The sequence below is a fragment of the Panicum virgatum genome, chromosome 5N (genome assembly GCF_016808335.1).
Source record: "Panicum virgatum strain AP13 chromosome 5N, P.virgatum_v5, whole genome shotgun sequence".
Classification (NCBI taxonomy): Eukaryota; Viridiplantae; Streptophyta; class Magnoliopsida; order Poales; family Poaceae; genus Panicum; species Panicum virgatum.
In genome coordinates this window covers 51,081,092-51,099,683 of record NC_053149.1, presented here as the reverse complement: position 1 = coordinate 51,099,683, position 18,592 = coordinate 51,081,092, and the positions used below count along the sequence as shown (strand labels likewise).

The 18,592-nt window shown below is 45.3% G+C and overlaps 1 protein-coding gene across 5 annotated transcripts; it reads left to right on the top strand.

Annotated features, from left to right (window-relative positions):
• The first annotated feature begins 1,834 nt into the window (after positions 1-1,834).
• On the top strand, positions 1,835-18,173 carry LOC120675225 (serine/threonine-protein kinase EDR1-like). Of its 5 annotated transcripts, none has more exons than XM_039956338.1 (17): positions 1,835-2,140; positions 5,181-5,520; positions 6,124-6,327; positions 6,643-6,831; positions 6,949-7,208; positions 8,821-8,904; positions 9,059-9,151; positions 9,994-10,089; positions 12,861-12,956; positions 13,313-13,430; positions 13,539-13,809; positions 14,133-14,256; positions 14,355-14,374; positions 16,414-16,570; positions 16,934-17,222; positions 17,463-17,535; positions 17,686-18,173. In XM_039956338.1, exons 2-17 carry the CDS (start codon positions 5,299-5,301, stop codon positions 17,766-17,768), a joined length of 2,379 nt encoding a protein of 792 aa, XP_039812272.1. In that variant the 5' UTR covers positions 1,835-2,140; positions 5,181-5,298; the 3' UTR covers positions 17,769-18,173. The 5 variants fall into 5 exon arrangements, 4 of the variants coding, with proteins under 4 accessions (XP_039812272.1, XP_039812269.1, XP_039812271.1 ...); XR_005675269.1 differs by having other exon boundaries at positions 1,840-2,140; positions 16,653-17,222; XM_039956335.1 differs by lacking the exons at positions 16,414-16,570; positions 16,934-17,222; positions 17,463-17,535; positions 17,686-18,173 and adding an exon at positions 15,398-16,330 and having other exon boundaries at positions 1,836-2,140; positions 5,181-5,195; positions 5,268-5,520.
• The last annotated feature ends 419 nt before the right edge of the window (positions 18,174-18,592 follow it).

The following is an 18,592-nucleotide window of genomic DNA, read 5'->3' as shown; positions in this document are numbered from 1 at the left end:
TTTCTTTCAATCCCTGTGACAATAAAACAAAACAATAACTATGCAATGCTAGGTTGCGAGACGTGGTAGATTTGCAATTTGCAACTATGCAATGCTAGGTTGCAAGCCTAGTGACACGAAAGGTGTTGAAGCAGTGGTATGTTTCACATGGCTGTTGAGTTAGACACAAGGATGATAAATTCAAAGCTTGCTCAAGGCACTAGTGCCTTGTTTGGATCTTTAGCTCTTGAACTAATTTGAGGACTAAACTTTAGTCCATGAATTAGCCCTCTAAAATTTAGCCCCTAAAGCTGTTTGGGTCCATGTGCTAATTTGAGGACTAAACATATCTCCCAACCATTAGGTGTATTGGGTGGGTGAATTAGCCCAATAAGCACAACTTGAAGGTGCCAATTTTTTTGGGTATGCTAATTTACTTTAGCTCCAAATTAGCACGTCTGTTTGGATCCTTAAAAGCTAAAATGGACTAAAAGGAGGAGTGCTAATTTTTAGCACCTAGATTCAAAGAGGGCCTAGGTAGCCATATGGTCCGTGGGAAAAAAATTATAAAAATTATTAACCATCTAGTATCCCGATATGTTTAAATATTGTATGTGCTATGGATATTTATAACATATCCAATATAGCATACATGTATACCAGACATGAACAAATTATCCGCAAAAAACAACAATAATAAAAATATAGAATTATTTGACCATGTGGTACGTATCCAAAGGACATTTTATGATATCAATCATAGCATATCCGTTGTTAACATGCATTCATCATTTGATACGCATAATTAAAGGACATTTAGCATATATATCCAATATGGCATACATATGTAGCAGATACAGATATGTATATATTGCTTGCGAATCAGCAGTAACAAAACACGAAGATATATTTAGATTTTTTTTTGCTAAATACGGGCGTAGTTTCGCACACCTATGAACGTCTTGAGAATTTAGGCCATTCACATCTTGGTATTGATAAAGTTGCCACATACAACACGTTGTCGACGGACATACCACCTTGATGAATAGTAATTAATTAAAAATATGGATAGATATGTTAACATATATTAGACACATATGGCCTAAAAATATTTTTTTTGCGGGTTGGCCTAAAAATATTTAGCATGCCTAATTTAGCATACATAGTAAACATGATGATCCGTCTCCAAAAGTAAAAATAATAAAAAATAATAAGATTTAAGGTCGGCTCTTATCTATTTTGACTCAATGATTTAATAGTTGCAAAACTTATCAAGTGATGCAATGTTTATGCGCAAAAAATATATCGCTCTGTTCGGCTGGCTGTGGCTGGTAGCTGGTGCTGATTTATTGTTAGAGAAAAGTACTGCTGGCTGGTTGCTGATGCTGATTTGGTATGAGAGAAAAGCACTGCTGGCTGGCTGACAAACCAGCTGAACAGAGCGATTAATACTTATAAAGTCACATGAGATTCAACATATAATATTTTAATTGTACGATTCTACGTATAGTAGCACTCTTCTGCTGATATTTAGTTAGTATTGATTAACCGTTGTAGAATAAACGTATATAGTTCTTTTTAATATTTTAATTATATAATTTTCTTTCTCACAGCTTTGCTTGTTATCTTGTGACAAAAAAAAACCCCCCGCAAGGCGCACACAAGAAGCGCCTCTAGACGCTAGACGGATAGACCAGAGCCCAGAGGAGACGACGGACCCACCACCAGCACCAGGCGTCCAGGCCACCACTGTTCCTCCGCCTCACTTCTGCTCCTCTCACCATGTCATTCACTGGAAGTGGTAAATTCACGAGTGATCAGTGTTTACACTCCTAATATTACAATTTTTTCCTCCGTCCTGCAGCCCCCAGCGCGTACCGACGCCTCCCCACAGCTGGAACCGTACTTTACTAGCAGTAATCTTCCCACCCGCCTCCCTCGGCGCCTCCTCCCTCCCTCGCCCGCTCTCGCTTCGCTGTTCTCCCTCTGTCACCTCCTCTGCCGGCGAAGCGTGGCTCCTGCGACCGGCCTCCCACCCGCTCCTCCTCCGCGCGCCGAGCGCCACGCCACGCGGCCGAGCACGGCCGCCGCTCCGCTCTCGTCTACCGCTAGCGGAGCGGAGATCCGTCCGGACTTGAACTGGGGTCTCTGCTCTGTGTTGGTGAGTGATCCTGGCTTCCCTGGTGTGTTGCCCTGTTTTCGTGGGAGTCGGTTCCGCTCTCAATTCGGATCCAAATCTCTCGTTCTCTCGGTTCGGTCGGCTGTGAATTCGTGCGCTGCGTGCTGCGCTGTTAGTCTCTTATCCATCTACCCTCATGATTCAGTTAGGTTCTTCGTCTCCTTCAGCTTGCGAGATCGACATTGGTTGGCACCGTACGAGTAGGAGATATGACTTCTAGTTCTAGATACCATACCCAATTAAGGTGCGGGTGCAGTTTTTGTCCAGAAATTTTGCGTGTTCAACTTAACCCGCTCGCTCCACGCTAAGTCCGCCCCTGGCCCTGGGCGCGTCTGCCCTGATTCTGTCCATTTTGGCCAGAAAAAGCTTTGGAAGGAAAGTTGCTGATGTACTCATACTGTTTTTCTCCCCTTTGCATCATAAGTCTATGGAATTCTGGACTGTAATGTCATGCCGAGGTGCAGATTCACAGAGAGACTTTTGTTTGCTTGCTTGTTGGAGTTTTTACTGTGGTGCTGAATTCAGGTAAACATGAGGTTAGATCTAGATCACAGAATGCATGACATTATGCACTAATTGAACACTGTCCTCAGATAAATCCTGGTCAAAGATGCCTTAAATTGACTCCATGTTTTGACAAAATGAACAGTGCCTATTTCTCTTAAAATGTACTAGGAATCCATGATAACAGTGACTGGATTGGATTGGTAGACGACCTGGTTGCAAATCTACTATTTGCGCAGCAGACATTATTACACTGTATTTTTTCTTGTGAGAGAAGAAAAGATCAGAAGAGCCCACATGGTGAAGTATCATGTGATGACATTTCAAGTTGGGTGCTCTTTTTGGATAGACATCAGGGTGCACATCAGTTGATGAAGAAAGAATGTGATCTACTTTTATTACTCGCTAACCCTGGAGTGCACACTTCTAATACCTTTTAACCTGGAGGTGCTCATGTAGTCACATGTTCTCACACTTTTCGGTTAGATGTTATAATCATGTGGCTTGTGGATTTTGAGAAAAAAAGGTTAAAAGTAATTGAATAAGATTATGAAGTTTGCAAGTAACAATACTTTCTGTTAGAGTATATTAGGCAACTCCAGATATGGTAGTTTATGATTGATGTAATCCCGTGATAGCCTTCCTTATCTCTAGGGGACCTTGCCCTTCAAGTCTTGTACTCCTATATATACCGCCCAAGGGGCTCATTGCAATACAATCGACCACATTATACGCATCCTACCTTTCCTACATGGCATCAGACGCCTAGGTTACGAGATCCTAACTCTAGCCGCGCCGCCGCTTCCGCTGCACCCGCGCGCCCCCGGGGAGATCGAGATTGATCTCCGCCGGGGGCAGCGCCCTCCTAGGATGCGCCGCGGATCCCTCTGATCCGCGCCGCCGTTGTCGTCCACAACCAGCAGGAGGGCTGACCTCTACCGTCGCCGTGGCCGCGTCGCTCGTCGGCATCGCCATGGCCCCGCCTTGGGCCGCCGCCGCCTCTGCGTCGTCGTCCCCGGCCCCGCTCATGGCTTCCTCGCCCCTTCCGCGCCTCAGGCCAGCCCCCCCTCCCAGCGCCGCCGCCGCCGCACGACAGCGAACGGGCCGTAGCATCGCCGGTCGATGTCGATGTCGCTGTCGGGCCACCGCGTCGTGGGCTCCGCCCCACCGCCCTTCCCTCGCCGGCTACCTCCTCTGCGCCATCGGCCGCCGCCCTTCCTTCCCCAGCGCCGCCTCTGCTTCTCGAGAAGACGCGGCTACAGGGGCGGATCTTGGCCTGACGATCGGAGGAGAGCCACTCGGGTTTTCCAATCTCCTCTGTTTTCTCTGTCCCGTGTTGACCACGCGGGGAAGAGACAAGGAGGAGAGAGGAATTCGCTACGGCACCCGAGATTGTACCCGGAGGTCACCCTGCTGTTGCTGTGTGTTTTTCTTAGGTTTTTCCCGATTCGTTATCGGGTTTGCGTCGCCCTGCCGTTCGTCTTCGATCCATTGTCGACCCTCCCGAAGAACGAGGTTGTTGCTACGCCCTCCAGACTGCAGCAACGACGTTCGTGATCAAGCCACCCTACCGGTGTTATCGCCTTTTCAGGCGGTGGCGCCACTCGCCGCCGGTCTTCGTCAAGCAGGCGCTCGATCCACCTCCGCGCCTCCAGCCGTTCTCGCGCGGACATCGCCGCCGATGTTCCTGAAGGAAGACGTCGTCGCCACCCCAGATCTGAGCGCGACACTTGCTGCAACCTGCGCCGTCGCCACTCCTGTCCTGAGCGTGACCTAAGTCGCAAACTGCGCCGTCTACCTTCGTCATTCGCCGCACCGTCCTACTGCTGTCTTCGGCAAGAAGCTGCTGAGTTTGCGTACTCGAGCACCTCGACGACGCTTCGACCCGCGCCCCCCTCCACGGCTTCGACCACGTCCACCTCGACTTCGGCTACTACGGCACTAAAGGGCTATCATCTGCTTGAGTCTCCAGTCAAAGCTTTCGCACCGGAGTTCCGACTGCAGGGGGGATACGTCTCCATTGTTCTCCAGTCTAACCGTTCGTGTTGCTACCGCTACGACTGCGGGGGGATGTTAGAGTATATTAGACAACTCCAGATATAGTAGTTTAGGATTGATGTAATCCCGTGATAGCCTTCCTTATCTCTAGGGGAGGTGCCTTGCCCTCCAAGTCTTGTACTCATATATATACCGCCCAAGGGGCTCATTGCAATACAATCGACCACATTATACGCATCCTAAAGCCTGTCACACTGCTTGCATTTTTAGATTCATTAGTAAACAAATTCAGAATTGCATTATGTCAACCCTGAATCGAATTATATTATATTCCTCTGTTCTTTTTTGTTTTTTTGGAGTTGTCCATGAAATTTTAAGTATCTTAAAGAGGATGGAAGATTAGCCATGCAAATGTTGTTATAACAAAAGCTTTGGACTCCACAAAAGCTTCTTCATGTGAAGTTTTTTAGAGTGCTTTCTTATTTTCTAAGATTTATATTAACATGTTACTTTTGCACAGATATGAACTAAATTGGTCGGTGGTCATATTGAATACAAAGCTATTATTGTACGTCATATTCTGTCATGCTAAATACGGTGCCCATAGGTTCGGTTTGAGGAGCTTCACTGTCTGAGAAATGGACGAAACACCAACTAGTTCCGGGCAGTCTGAAGCTAGTTCAAGTGAACCTAGCTGGTGGCCACCAGACTTTTTGGAGAAGATAGAGTCTGCTTCCATATCAAGGAAACAGGATGTTTTGGGTAATCTAAGGTCCTCATCCTGGAAGGCTTCTCAATTACTGTGGTCGCAAGGAGCTTACTCAGGGTTAATCCCTAATGGTTTCTATTCAATCATCCCGGTGAGGATTACTCTGTAGCTAAGTTTTCTTTTCATTTTTATTTTCCTGGAGATATATTTCGGTAACTATGCTAGATTTCTTTATAGCCGTTTGCAATATCATGCCAATCACTCTTTATCAGCGTCTTTGTTCAATAAAAAGACAATTTCCTACACATTAAGCATCAAGTTTAAGTAATAGACCCTAGATTCAGATTTCAATGCTTCATAATATACTTTTACGAAACAGGGTTACCCAGTTTTTGTATGAAGCATATACAAGTTCATACGGACACCAGTTTTAATCTTGGATTACCAGCTGATGGTACACCACAAGCATAAACCGGACACATGTAAAGGTCTAGGCAACCGTTGCACTAGACAGAAAGCATCCAAAACCAAGCAGCTGCTGAGTGACATGCTGACAAAAACTCTTCTGCAGGCGGTTGGCCTGCATAATATTTTGGTTTAGTTCTCTTTATAATTTGATAATATGATGATTTTAGTTACTCTAAAGAAAAAGACAATGGCTTAGTTAAAAGTTTTTCTTTATTTCCTTTCTTTATGAGTTTGATATTTTAATTTTCTCCATGTTATGCTGTTGACCTGTAATCCATTCATGCAGGATAAAAAGCTGAAGGAGACTTTCCCAACGATTCCATCATTGGATGACCTGCAAGCTCTTGAAGCAGATGGGCTTAAGGCTGACATAATTATTGTAGACACTGTGAGGGATAAGAAGGTTTTCATGTTGAAGCAGCTTAGCGCTGCACTTGTGAAAGGGTTAAATTCTAGCCCAGCATTGGTGATAAAGAAAATAGCAGGTTTGGTAAGTTTTTTTTTCCAGTGTTAATTGGATGCAATTATTCTGTCTTCCCATGTGGAATTCCTTATCTTGGACATAAGTTTCATGATTATCAGTTCATCATAACATCATTAGGTACCTTTGATGCCTGCAGGACTTGGAATTGAATTGTTTAATCCTGTTAAAACTTTTACATGTCCAAATTTTGGACAGCACTTTTAAACGTGTCCTTGCATCAACCACATCAAGGGCATCCCTACTGAAATGATGTTAGAGTTAGTAAGCATTAGCATAAAATTAGTTTCATGTGTAACACCTAGTTTACTGTTCCCATAATAGGTTTTTGACTGCTTCAAGCGACAAAATCCTGATTCAAGTCCAGCAAGAGGTTTGACTGAAGATACCCATTTCTTTGGAAATAAAGGACCACAACTTCTAGGACAGATAAGACAAGGGTCATGCCGACCCCGAGCTATTCTCTTCAAAGTTCTTGCAGATGCTGTTGGCCTTGAGAGTAAACTTGTAGTGGTATGTCTACAGGTTAATCTCCTTTTTTAATTTTTTTTTCATAGTTTGTGCTTCGTTTTCCACATGTTATTTGTAATAAAATAGAAGTTCAAAATACTTAAAATGTGTCTTTCATAGGGTCTACCTGATGACGGTGCTGTTGGATTTGTGGACTCTTACAAACATATGTCTGTGGTAGTTTCACTGAACTCTATGGAGCTGCTAGTTGATCTTATGAGATTCCCAGGCCAGTTGATCCCTTTTTCAGCTAAAGCTATCTTTATATCTCATATATCTGCTGCGGGTGAAAGCGACTCAGCTGAAAATGATTCATGTGATTCTCCCCTTGAGCCTAACAGCCCTCTTTATGGATTGTCTGATAAAGTTGAAGCTGAAGGGTATGCTATGTATTAAATACGTCCTCTCAGTTATGTGTTTCAGGCCTTGTATATTCCAATACTGTAATATATGTGTTGTTGTTCATGGGGATATTTAACAGTATACTTGTTGGAGAAGACCTTGCATATGATTCTGCGGGTCCTTTAAGATATTTAGCTTGCATAGACTTGTTGAATGTTTCGCATATTTCAACAATTTGAAGGATAAGGTTAAATAAGGTTGAACTCCTATTTTGAACCTGCAAAAAATGGCAGAAACATAGGATTTCAATAGACAGAACATTGATAATACTTTAGGTTGGTTGTCATCATGACTTGTATTGTTGGTAGTATCTCTAACACATATTTTCTATGGGCACTTATAAACATAATAATATTTGGAACGGTGGGAATGAGAGTACATGAGTATTATTCCACAGTATTTTTTTCGAATACAAAGTACTTCATAAGGGGCATATTGATACTTTTGGTTCTCAAACACTAGTTTAGCGGCTGGAAGAAACATTATTGAAGTGAATCTTACACTGGAAACACTATGTTAGATAGGGGTGCAAATTGATGAACCTTAGGTGCACCTCCAACCCTCTTGAGTTCAAATATATGTGCTACTTCTCCAAAATTGAATCTCACTTTGCAAAATTAGCACAAATATTTGAACTAAAAAGGGTTGGAGGTGCACCTAAGGGTCACCAATTTGCACCCCTAATGTTAAAAAGTAAGATTATATGGATAATTTCATAAATGGATATTTTTAATCAGTACTGTACTATGTTACTGTTGCAAGATGGGACATTTGAAAACCATGAGTACAGCGGAAGTTACATACTTAGGGTGTATTTGGTTGAGCTGTGGCTTTTGAAAAAACTGTTGTGGGCTTTGGGCTGTAGAAAAGCTGCTGCGAGCTGTGGGCTGTGAGAAAGCCGAAAGCCGTTTGGTTAGGTAGTTGTGGCTTTTGAGAAAACTGTTAACCGGATACCACGTGTCATCCACAACCCTATCACTCAACTCTCTTCCCCTATCACCAACAAGCGGGCCCTGCTTGTCAGCATCTCCTTCCTCCCACAAGGCAGAGAACAGCAACGAGACCTCGGGGTGGTGCCGATGGCCGGCGGAGCATGCCTGGGCCCGCGGCCGTGGAGGCTTGCACCAGCGCATGGAGCTGTCCGTGGCACACCGGCAAAGGTGCGACGGGGCAGGATAGGGTGGCGTGGGGAAGACAGGCGAGCAACCGTCGGGGAGGGAATAAATAAAAGAAACAAACCGGTACACATATTGAGTGGCAGTGCGGGTAATTTCAGGGACGAATTCGATTCCACAGCTGCTAAAAGCACGTCCTGAGGTGCTGCGTGATTTGTATCGGACTATTGGCTCCACAGCTGCTTTCGGTGGAAGCACCTTGACGGGACAAGCCGCTTGGTTGGGCTTTTGGACTTTGGCCGGAAGCTACAGCCCCTAAAAGCCCAACCAAACGGAGCCTTAGATATATGAGAGACCACCTGTCAGCTGTATTTATTCGTACCTTTTTATCAATTTGCAATCCTTCTGCTAATTTAGTAAACTTGAGTCTTGATTATGTGCAAGATGAGAACATTTTGTCTCCATCTCAGTGCAGAATTGAATCTTCATCAAATCTATCTGGGCGATCGTTACGTAATATGATGTTGAGATCAAGAACATTTTCAGAGGGGAAATTAAGGTAACAACTAATGATAATTTCACAGCTCGTTGCTAAAAAGCTTGTTTGTTTTATTACCATTAGATGAAATTTGCAACCATATGGTACCTACGTCTATAATTTGGACTTCTTTGTTCATTACATTTGCTAAGAAACTGTCGGTTCTTTAAATCAGCACGTCATGCAGTGAACCAAATATAGCAAATGCCTTTTGGAGGCGCAGCCAAAGGAGAGGAGTTGCTGAGGAACCCCGTGGTGCTAGTTCAAGGTTTCCAATTTCCACCCAATTCTCTTTAGCACAATTCGATTTATCTTTTCTATTGCTGTTTAAATGTCATATTGCGAAACCTTTATTACTGAGATCTTAGAATAACAGGGTAAATTATGGTTGAAAGTACAGTTCTAGGTAGTATCCCTTATTATAGTGTGCAAGATTTCTTTTGGAGGCCTAACTTGTGTTCTTCTTGGTTGACCTTCAAAAATCACACTATCATTATCATCAAACTTAACATTACTAGTCCATCCAATCTGAAAGCATTGACATTTCAGAACTTATGCCATCGAACTGTTGGAACTTTGACCTGCATTTCTTCACATGAGTTATGGTTGGCCATATGGAAAATGCTATTTTCAATGTATCCTGAAAATCACTATGTGTGGTTTGTGCACACACTTCTGTGTTCTTCACTTCTAATTAATGCAATGTTGCACAGCTCTCAAAACCATGACACTCAGGAATAAACTTATACGCTATTTCTAGTTCGTTTTCAATAGACCAAATGAAGTGGGTCAATAGGTTGGTCTGGGCCGATCCACTTGCATCCCTAATAATATGTTGATTTTAAGAAGTTTCAAACATATATTGCAATATAATATGCTTGTCAAATTTGTGTTTTGGAGGTCGTGCCCATGTGACAAGGGGGAGTATTGTGAAATAAATTGTGGTTATTTTGTGATTATGGCTTGCATCTTTTTCTCCATTTACACCTATTTTGATCGAGTACTGAGTGGTGACTTGCATGACATTTATGAACATCTGTCTGTTTCAATTTCTGAAACCAGAGCTACCTGTGTTCTTATTAGATTTTATTTTTCATTTTTCTTTCCCAGTCCTGAGCATCCATTAATGAAAGCAAGGGGAAGATCTATACTTGGTGGTGAGAAGCAACCATTTCAAGAATACACAGAAAGTGGTGCTGCATCAAGGTTTGCCAACTGTGCTATTTGTGTGTGTTCAAGTTTTGCATTCTTGATTCTTTATGTCGTTTACTCGTTATAATGGCCTAGTGTCATAAGTTCAAATTATTTGTTCCTTATTAGTTTATTCCCTAGCTATTGGGAACTGTATAGTTTTGTGTATATCTACGTAACTAGGAAGCAAATACGAAATTTGTGCAGTCTTTAATGCGACCAACTTAGTGTGTCGGTTTTTCTGGTTGTTCTTCATAGTAGAAATCTCAACTTTGAAACCGCATCTCTACCATATTCTGAGCTCCAATGGCTTTGCATAGATGGTGCCTGGTTTTATAACACATACATGATTGTGGGACATTTGGGGTGCTGAGAGGCCAAATTACTTTGCTAATTCTATTTCGTTGACTAGAATGCGCTCGAACCATGTGATGTGCTTATTGTATTTCTAGCTCACAGTAATTTATAAACTGTAACATATATTTCGTTTGTACTTTATATGCTTAGATGACAAGACATGGTATGTTTGAAGTTATAATGTAAATTAATGTTCGAATGGCTCTAGGCGTGTGGTGTGTTTTCTATGTTCTAGCAAGTCTTAATTGTTGTTTTGGTCTGTAAACTTCCCTCAAAGGCTCATTTTGGTCCCTGAACTATCAAATGGGAAATTCAGTCCCTAAACTATTTTGGTCCAATCTAGCCCCTGGTCTTTTGTGCCACACGCCAAATGTCCAGACAGGGGCAACTTATGGGAGGGGCTGAGGGGGGGGGGGGGGGGGGGGGGGGGGGCTTAGAAGCCATGTTCCCGGAACATTGGGAATGTTCCCGGAACATTGGGAATGTGGAACGTGGAACATCGTTTTGTGAAATCATGGTTCGAAGGGGGTATACCTATTCCATATGTTCCAATCAGAGATGGAACACGTTCCAAGTGTGATGGGAACGATGTTCCCGGAACGTTGTTTTTTTTGTTGGTCTTTTAAGTCATGTGCATACTTGTCCATTAGATGCTGACGACTCAAATCCGGCTGTCGGTTACTACGACTCACAAACAACAAACCCTATCCTCTTCTACACCCGTCCGCCGTCAGGACTCAGGACCCCGAAGGAGGACAGACCGACGGGTCGGAGTCGGACTCCATGGCGGCCGCTGCCGCGCTGGCGAGGCTGAGCCGCTGAGGCGCAAGGTCGAGGCGTCGAGCAGGCCGTGGGCGAGGGCGAACCGTGCTTCTCGTTGAGCCGTTGCGAGGAGCACGACGACTGCACGATTGCGGCCTGCGCCCCACGGCCGCGAGCGGAGCTGCGCAGCTGCGGACGACGGCGGCGGCAAGCGGCAAGCCAGCAATGGCATAGGCGGACGGCCGAGGGCCGAGGCACAAGTTCCGGCAGCATCGGATCGACGTTCCATACCATTTTGGGATGCCGTTCCCTATCGTTCTCGTTCATCGTTCCGGGACGAAGTTCCCGGAACACGGAACATGCCCACGTTCCGCGTTCCCGGCTTCTAGGGGGGGGGGGGCCTCCCCCTCCTACGCTAACTGCCCCTCCTATGCTAAGAGTACACTGTTCACCACTAGTGCACACTAGTTTTTGTGAAGTAATTCAAAGAAAAAAAATGAATTTAGCGCCCCTGACAAGATATTTGTTATACTTCAACCCCCCCCCCCCCTCCAGCCTCCCCCTCATCTTTTGGATTCGCCCCTGTGGCCAGAGAGCCTCCACACCACACCAGCACATCCGTCTTTCTCCCTCTCTCACAGGAAGGCCCCACCTTTCAGGGTCATCCCCTATCTCCGGGCATCCCCTCCCACACGGGAGCAACAGCGGCGGCTCCGTGAGAGAGGAGATCGACGGCAGCGAGCTCACATGCAAACAGCAGCTAGCGCTGGCGATTAGAGCATGAGGAGTTGCGAGGAAGAGTGAGGGAGCTCAAGGGTGAAGCGTCGCTGCAACCCTGCATAGCACCAGAGGCAGGAGGACATTTCGGATGTGGGGCGCACCAGACCAGCTGATGTGGCATGCCAACGTGGGACGCCAACCAGGGACTAAATTGAACCAAGAACAATAGTTTAGGGACTGAATATACCTTTCTAATAGTTCAGGGGCTGAAACAAGTCTCTGGGCATAGTTTGAGGACAAAAATGCCTATTAAATCTTCTAGCAATCTGAATACTGATCTGTGTAAACTTGTAGCTTGACAAGTGAAGAAGGACTTGTTTTGCTATGAGATTCCGTAATAAAGTTTGAGCCACCTGGACTACATTTTGATTCACTTTTTAGGTTTCAGTCAAAGAAACCATTTACAATAATCAAGAAATACTGATAGAGGAAATGTCCCAACCAGTATTTGTTGTGTTTCCTTTCATCCTTTCTAGACTGTTAATGCAGCTAAGGATGCCATAGCAAGAAATTCTGGCTTTTGTAGATAGCATTAATCTGATGGATGAGTAAGCCTTCTTCCTGTTTTATGTGAGAATCTTTCATGCTCTAGTGAACACATGGAACCTCCAGTATCACCTCTATTGCCAATCAAATGCAATACTTGATTATGCGAGTGCTTGAACAATGGTGCACAGTTTACAGAAAAAATGTACATAAAATGAGTTGGTTGGTTTTCTTATGATTTGGCCATTTACTGAGGTGTCTACTAATTTTACTCCTTTTTAGCCTTGTTAACAGCAAAATTTATCGTAGTTCTTCTTCCTTTGCTAAAGCTCATTTTTAAATGTGAAAAATACAGTAGTATGCAAATCTGTTCCTAAACAAACCATTTAATACACATGTAGATCAGATGGTCTTGATGGCACTTCAACATCTAATGCTCGAAGAATAAGACGAAGAAGCATTAGCATCACGCCTGAGATTGGAGATGACATTGTGAGGTAAATTATAATTTCAGCTGTTTGATGAGAATGGTGATTTCTATTTTGCTTTTTTCAGAGTTCACTTAGGGCAAATGTTGCTTTCACACGAAGTATGTCAGTGTTCACGGCATGTTCTGCTCATGGTTGAACCCAGATTCTAGATATCCTTGTTGATTATCATACTTTGTCCAGTCATGAAAACATGAAGTTAGTACAGGATGTTTAGCCCAAATCTTCTCCTAAACATCATATCCTAACATCATGTTTTCATGACTAGAGGGAGTATGTTTTAATTGGTAGAGACATGCAGATAGGCTGGATACCCGTTATTGAGCATAAAGCATTTGTTTTTAATATCTTAAACTCTTTAACAGGGCAGTTCGGGCTATGAATGAAACACTAAAGCAAAATCGCCTCCAAAGGGATCATGTTGAAGGTTCATGCTCACATGTTACAGAGGACCAAAGCAATGCAAATGACTGCCCAAATGATGTACAGATCTACAAGTTGCATTGTTTTACTTTTCTCCATATTTGTCCTTTATGTTTTATATGCATAGAATACCGACAGTTTGGGCTTAAAATTTATATTGATTCTTAGGATGACGCATCTCGGAGAGTTGGTGCTACTGACAATGGCTCAAGAAACCGAACAGGTTCTACTCAGAAGGCCATGTCATTACCTTCTTCACCACATGAATATAGGGGTCAAGTTACTGAAAAAAGTGATGATTTTATGAGTAAAGAGAAGATGGCATTGGCATGGAACAAAGTATTCCAGAGCTCCCCATTTCTTAATAAACCATTATTGCCCTTTGAGGAATGGAACATAGATTTCTCCGAGATAACTATTGGCACACGGGTTGGAATAGGTAAATAATCTTGAACTTCCTCGGCATAAAGAAGTCTACAGTACCCTTATTAGCATACATGCTCACTAAATGCAACTCTCATATTCTTGGATTGCTCAATTTATGTTCTTCACTATGCTGTACAGCATGTTTACTGCTGCTATTATAGTGTGCTCTCATTTCACCATGTCCTTCACTATGCTTGCATTGTTCGCTGTTATTTCATATTGCATTCTTGTGCTTGCATGTTGAAATGACACAATTCTTGTTCCGTTTTTCATTTGGCACTTTTGGCTCCTGATTGTAGCCTACTGAGCTAACTTTTCACTGAGATGTTTGATCAGGATTCTTCGGAGAGGTTTTCCGTGGTATATGGAATGGAACTGATGTTGCCATCAAAGTGTTTCTAGAACAGGATCTAACAACTGAAAATATGGAAGACTTTTGCAATGAGATATTCATCCTGAGGTACCAGATGTACTCTTTTCTTTTGTCTTTTGCTATGGTAGCCTTCTATTTTTCATTATATTTACACTAACTGTGGTAAATTTATTCTTTCCTTTCAGCCGGCTACGACACCCAAATGGTAATAATCCCTTCTGTCTGATGTGAACTACAGTTTCAAATTATTAGAGTATATTTGGGATATCTCTATAATAGGTAGTTAGGATTGTATCCGGACTCTACCATACAGTAGGAGGCTTGCCTTCCAAGTCATGTACCCCAATATATACCGGCATAGGCCTCAATGCAATACAATCATCCATTACACCAATTCTATTATTCTACATGGTATAGAGCTCTCGATCTCTCTTTTTTTTCCCGCTGCCCTAACCCTAGCGCCGCCGGCGCCCCTCCTCTCGCGCCGCCGCCGCCCCCCTGTTCCCCACGGTGCGCAACCAGCGCCCCCCCCCCCTCGAGGGCCTTCTAGCGCGCCCCCGGGGAGGTCGTCCATGACCTCCGCTGGGGGCAGCGCCCTCCGTCGCGGTGGATCAAGTTAATCCGCCGGTCCTCGCATCTAGCAGCAGCAGATCGGAAAGTACCTCACCATCCGCCATGGAGACGTTGACGACAACTCCGTACCGCGCTGCCATGGTGGCAGTCGCGGCCTCCAAGCGATGCCCGCGCTCCACCCGTGCTGCCGTGGTGGCAGCAGGGGCCTGTGCACGGCACATCCACCTCGTCTCCGGCGGACTCCCTGGCGGCCCCTCCGCCTACACCCCGTCCCCTCGTCGTCGTAGCTCCCGGCAGAGATCCGCACACCCTGGTGGGATCCGCCGCCGCTCCTGCGAGCCGACGGGCCATCCCGCCGGAGCCAGAGCCGTCGCCCCCTTGCCTGGCGGGATCCGCTCCATGCTCCAGGCATCACCTGTCGCCCGGCGAGATCCGCCGGCGGGACCCCTCCGCCGCCGCCGACCGAGCGGGATCCCTCGTCCCTCCTCATCGCTGCCTGGCCACTCGTTTGCCTGTCTCTCTCGCACTATGGTTTTCACTGTGGTGAGCAGAGGCAAGAGAGAGATGGGAAATCTGGGTTCCCCTCCTCACTTCGTCTAGCACAACCACGTCGCCAGCGTCGCCATCTCATCTCCGACTACTTCTTCTACTTCAGGTCTCCAGCAACAGCAGGCGTTGGCATCTTCTACCTCGCCTTCTTCTACGCCTGCGACCGCCATGGGGGCCTTTTCTGCTTGTCCCCCTGGCGACAACGTCTGGTTGTGCATCCTCCCTTGCACGTCCGGTATTGGTAACACCGGTGCGTGTCCATCGTCCCTGATGCGTTCCCGAGCCTGGCAAACTCGGGCATGTGTTGCCCGATGGCCTGCCTGCATCGACTTCGGCATCGCTCCCTCTACGACTGCCTCGACGCGTCGCCATCTTCGTCTCCGGCGTCTTCTCCATTACGCCGCCACTATGGCGCCTCCTCGTGTGCCCGCGGCTTCATGTTCGGCTACCTCGTCTTCGGCAACCTCAACAGCTCTACGTCGACCACGGCTACCCTATGCGCGGCATCGTCGACCATGGCTATTCACCCTCCACCTCGGCTACCTCGACATCGGCACAAAGGGCTGTCATCCGCATGAGGCTTCGCCAGTTTCTCTCCAGTCACAGTATTCGTACTGCACCAACGTTATGTCTGCAGGTATGCGCGGCATCGTCGACCATGGCTATTCACCCTCCACCTCGGCTACCTCGACATCGGCACAAAGGGCTGTCATCCGCATGAGGCTTCGCCAGTTTCTCTCCAGTCACAGTATTCGTACTGCACCGACGTTATGTCTGCAGGGGGATGTCAGTCCATTGGTTCCTATCTTCGGCTTCTCCAGTCTTACCGTCTGCAGTGCTCCCGCTGTGACTGCGGGGGGATATTAGAGTATATTTGGGATATCTCTATAATAGGTAGTTAGGATTGTATCCGGACTCTACCATACAGTAGGAGGCTTGCCCTCCAAGTCATGTACCCCAATATATACCGGCCTAGGCCTCAATGCAATACAATCATCCATTACACCAATTCTATTATTCTACACAAATCAATTCTCAACTGCTCCAAACTAGATTCTGAAATCTGCTATGTCTTGTAAGGTTGCTTTCTAACCAAATATATATGTCCCTTTTGTTACGTAGTTATATTGTTTCTTGGTGCATGCATTACGCCTCCACACCTGTCAATGGTTACGGAATATATGGAAATGGGATCACTGTACTATCTCATCCACATGAGTGGTCAGAAAAAGAAGCTCAGTTGGCGTAGGAGGTTGAAAATTATACGTGATATATGCAGGTATGTTGATCTTTTATAGTTACAGAGTAACCATTACTCCATATATTTCTGCTGGCTATTTTAAAAGAGATTTTTTCTGTAGTACCGCTGACATGTATGAATTGGTAAATAACATCGTATATGAGGATGGTATGCGGGACCTGGGGTAACATGTTTATGACACAATGCTTGCTGCCTTTTCGTTACCGACTTACTCAAGTCTCCAGTGACCAGTGTTCCTGAGCAGTTTGACCTTTAAAATATTCTGAATCTTTCAAGAGAACTGTATTTGATGCAATTCTTTGCCTGTTAGACTTTAGTCTTTTCTAGTCCTTTTTATTATGAATTGATTATCTGAAAGATCTTGTTTTGTTCGCTTGAAAGGGGTTTGATGTGCATACACCGCATGAAGATAGTTCACAGGGATCTCAAAAGTGCAAACTGCCTGGTGAACAAGCATTGGACTGTCAAGATATGTGACTTTGGTTTATCTCGAGTGACGATTGATAGTCCAATGACTGATAACTCCTCTGCTGGCACCCCAGAATGGATGGCCCCTGAGCTTATCCGGAATGAACCTTTCACAGAGAAATGTGATATATTTAGCCTCGGTGTTATTATGTGGGAGCTGTGCACATTGAGTCGCCCATGGGAGGGCATCTCTCCCGTTCAAGTAAGCATCCATTTACCATGCTGCCAAAACAGTTAGCATGAATGCATTTCCTAAAGGTTTATGTTGACCAACCCTTGGGGTTCTTGTGGCTCAAAACTGCTAGGCACTTAGAAAGTGCCACCATGGTGCATTCCTAGTCCTTAATGTTCTTGTTGCTACATATCCTCGACCTTGATGTTCTTGTGGCACATCCTAGTGGGAAAGCTGTGAACTGATATAGATGGATTTGGAAAATTGTAGGTGGTGTACTCGGTTGCTAATGAAGGGTCACGGCTCAAGATTCCTGAAGGACCTCTCGGCAGGTTAATTGCAGGTATTGTTGATTGCTATGTATGATAGAGATTTGAATTTTTTTCTGTGATTTGAGTGGAGATCATATCAATGGGAAGCTTCAACTCACGTTGAATTGGTTAGCTTCCATCATGCCTTGCTGCTTTGTGGTTACTGTTTTTGTTTGCTGCAGATTGCTGGGCAGAGCCTGAGAATCGGCCGAGCTGCCAGGAGATCCTCACCCGCCTGCTGGACTGCGAATACGCTGTCAGCTGAAGTACTTGCTCACCCGCCACCTGATTGATGCAGAGGTGGGCACGTTTTTCTTGTATAAAACCTGTAAAAAGCAGCCTTTCGACTCTGCCAACCGGCGAGGTTACATATATTGAAGCCCTATATTTCTGCTTTATGACGGCGATCCGTTCTCCCCCAAAAGATGTAAAAAACTGTTTCCCCCGGTCATATAAGAACATTTCTGGCCAAGAAATGTTCCTCGCGTCGCAGGGACCGAGCCTAGTTGCTGTTATGCTGCTGTATATTACCTGTTATGGAACCTGGATAGTTGCACGTCCTCGGGAGCTGGGTGAACCATATGGTTGCCTGATTGTCTCCAAGACTATGTCTCAGTACTCTGATGAAAATCACAAACAAGTGGAAGTGGAGAGTACTTTTTTTTCGCTATGAGACTAACCCATGACTATATGTGTTTGGCGGCTTTCGGCATTGGTCTGAACATTTGAATGTTGCGCCTGGGCCGGCAGAGTGGCTTTACTCTTGCGAGCGGCAGGGCGAGTCGTCGGTCAAAAACGGATGTGGCGTTCTTTGACCCCAACTGGCAGCTGCTACGTATCTCTGCTCCGGCTCATGTAGTCATCTTAGTAATTCTCAAATGCTGGTGTTGGGTGGCATCGCCGACGCGATTGATTATGATTGGGTGGAACTACAATAGTTTTGCATCAACTTCAAAGGATTGCCTATATCCCAACTCGTTTTCTGAGTTTCTCGCCCCTGCAAACAGAAAGGACGGTTGACGGAGCCCGCGAGGCCCCAGGACCAGGAGCATGCCGGGCGAGATGCTCCGGGGGCGGGTGGATCGCAGG

Coding starts and splice junctions, on each gene's coding strand:
- LOC120675225 (XM_039956336.1), top strand. CDS start 5,299: ATGGACGAAACACCAACTAGTTCCGGGCAGTCTGAAGCTAGTTCAAGT. Junction 12,957..13,312: donor ATTGGAGATGACATTGTGAG/GTAAATTATAAT, acceptor ACTCTTTAACAG/GGCAGTTCGGGCTATGAATG. Junction 14,375..15,397: donor CCGGCTACGACACCCAAATG/GTAATAATCCCT, acceptor CTTCTACTTCAG/GTCTCCAGCAACAGCAGGCG.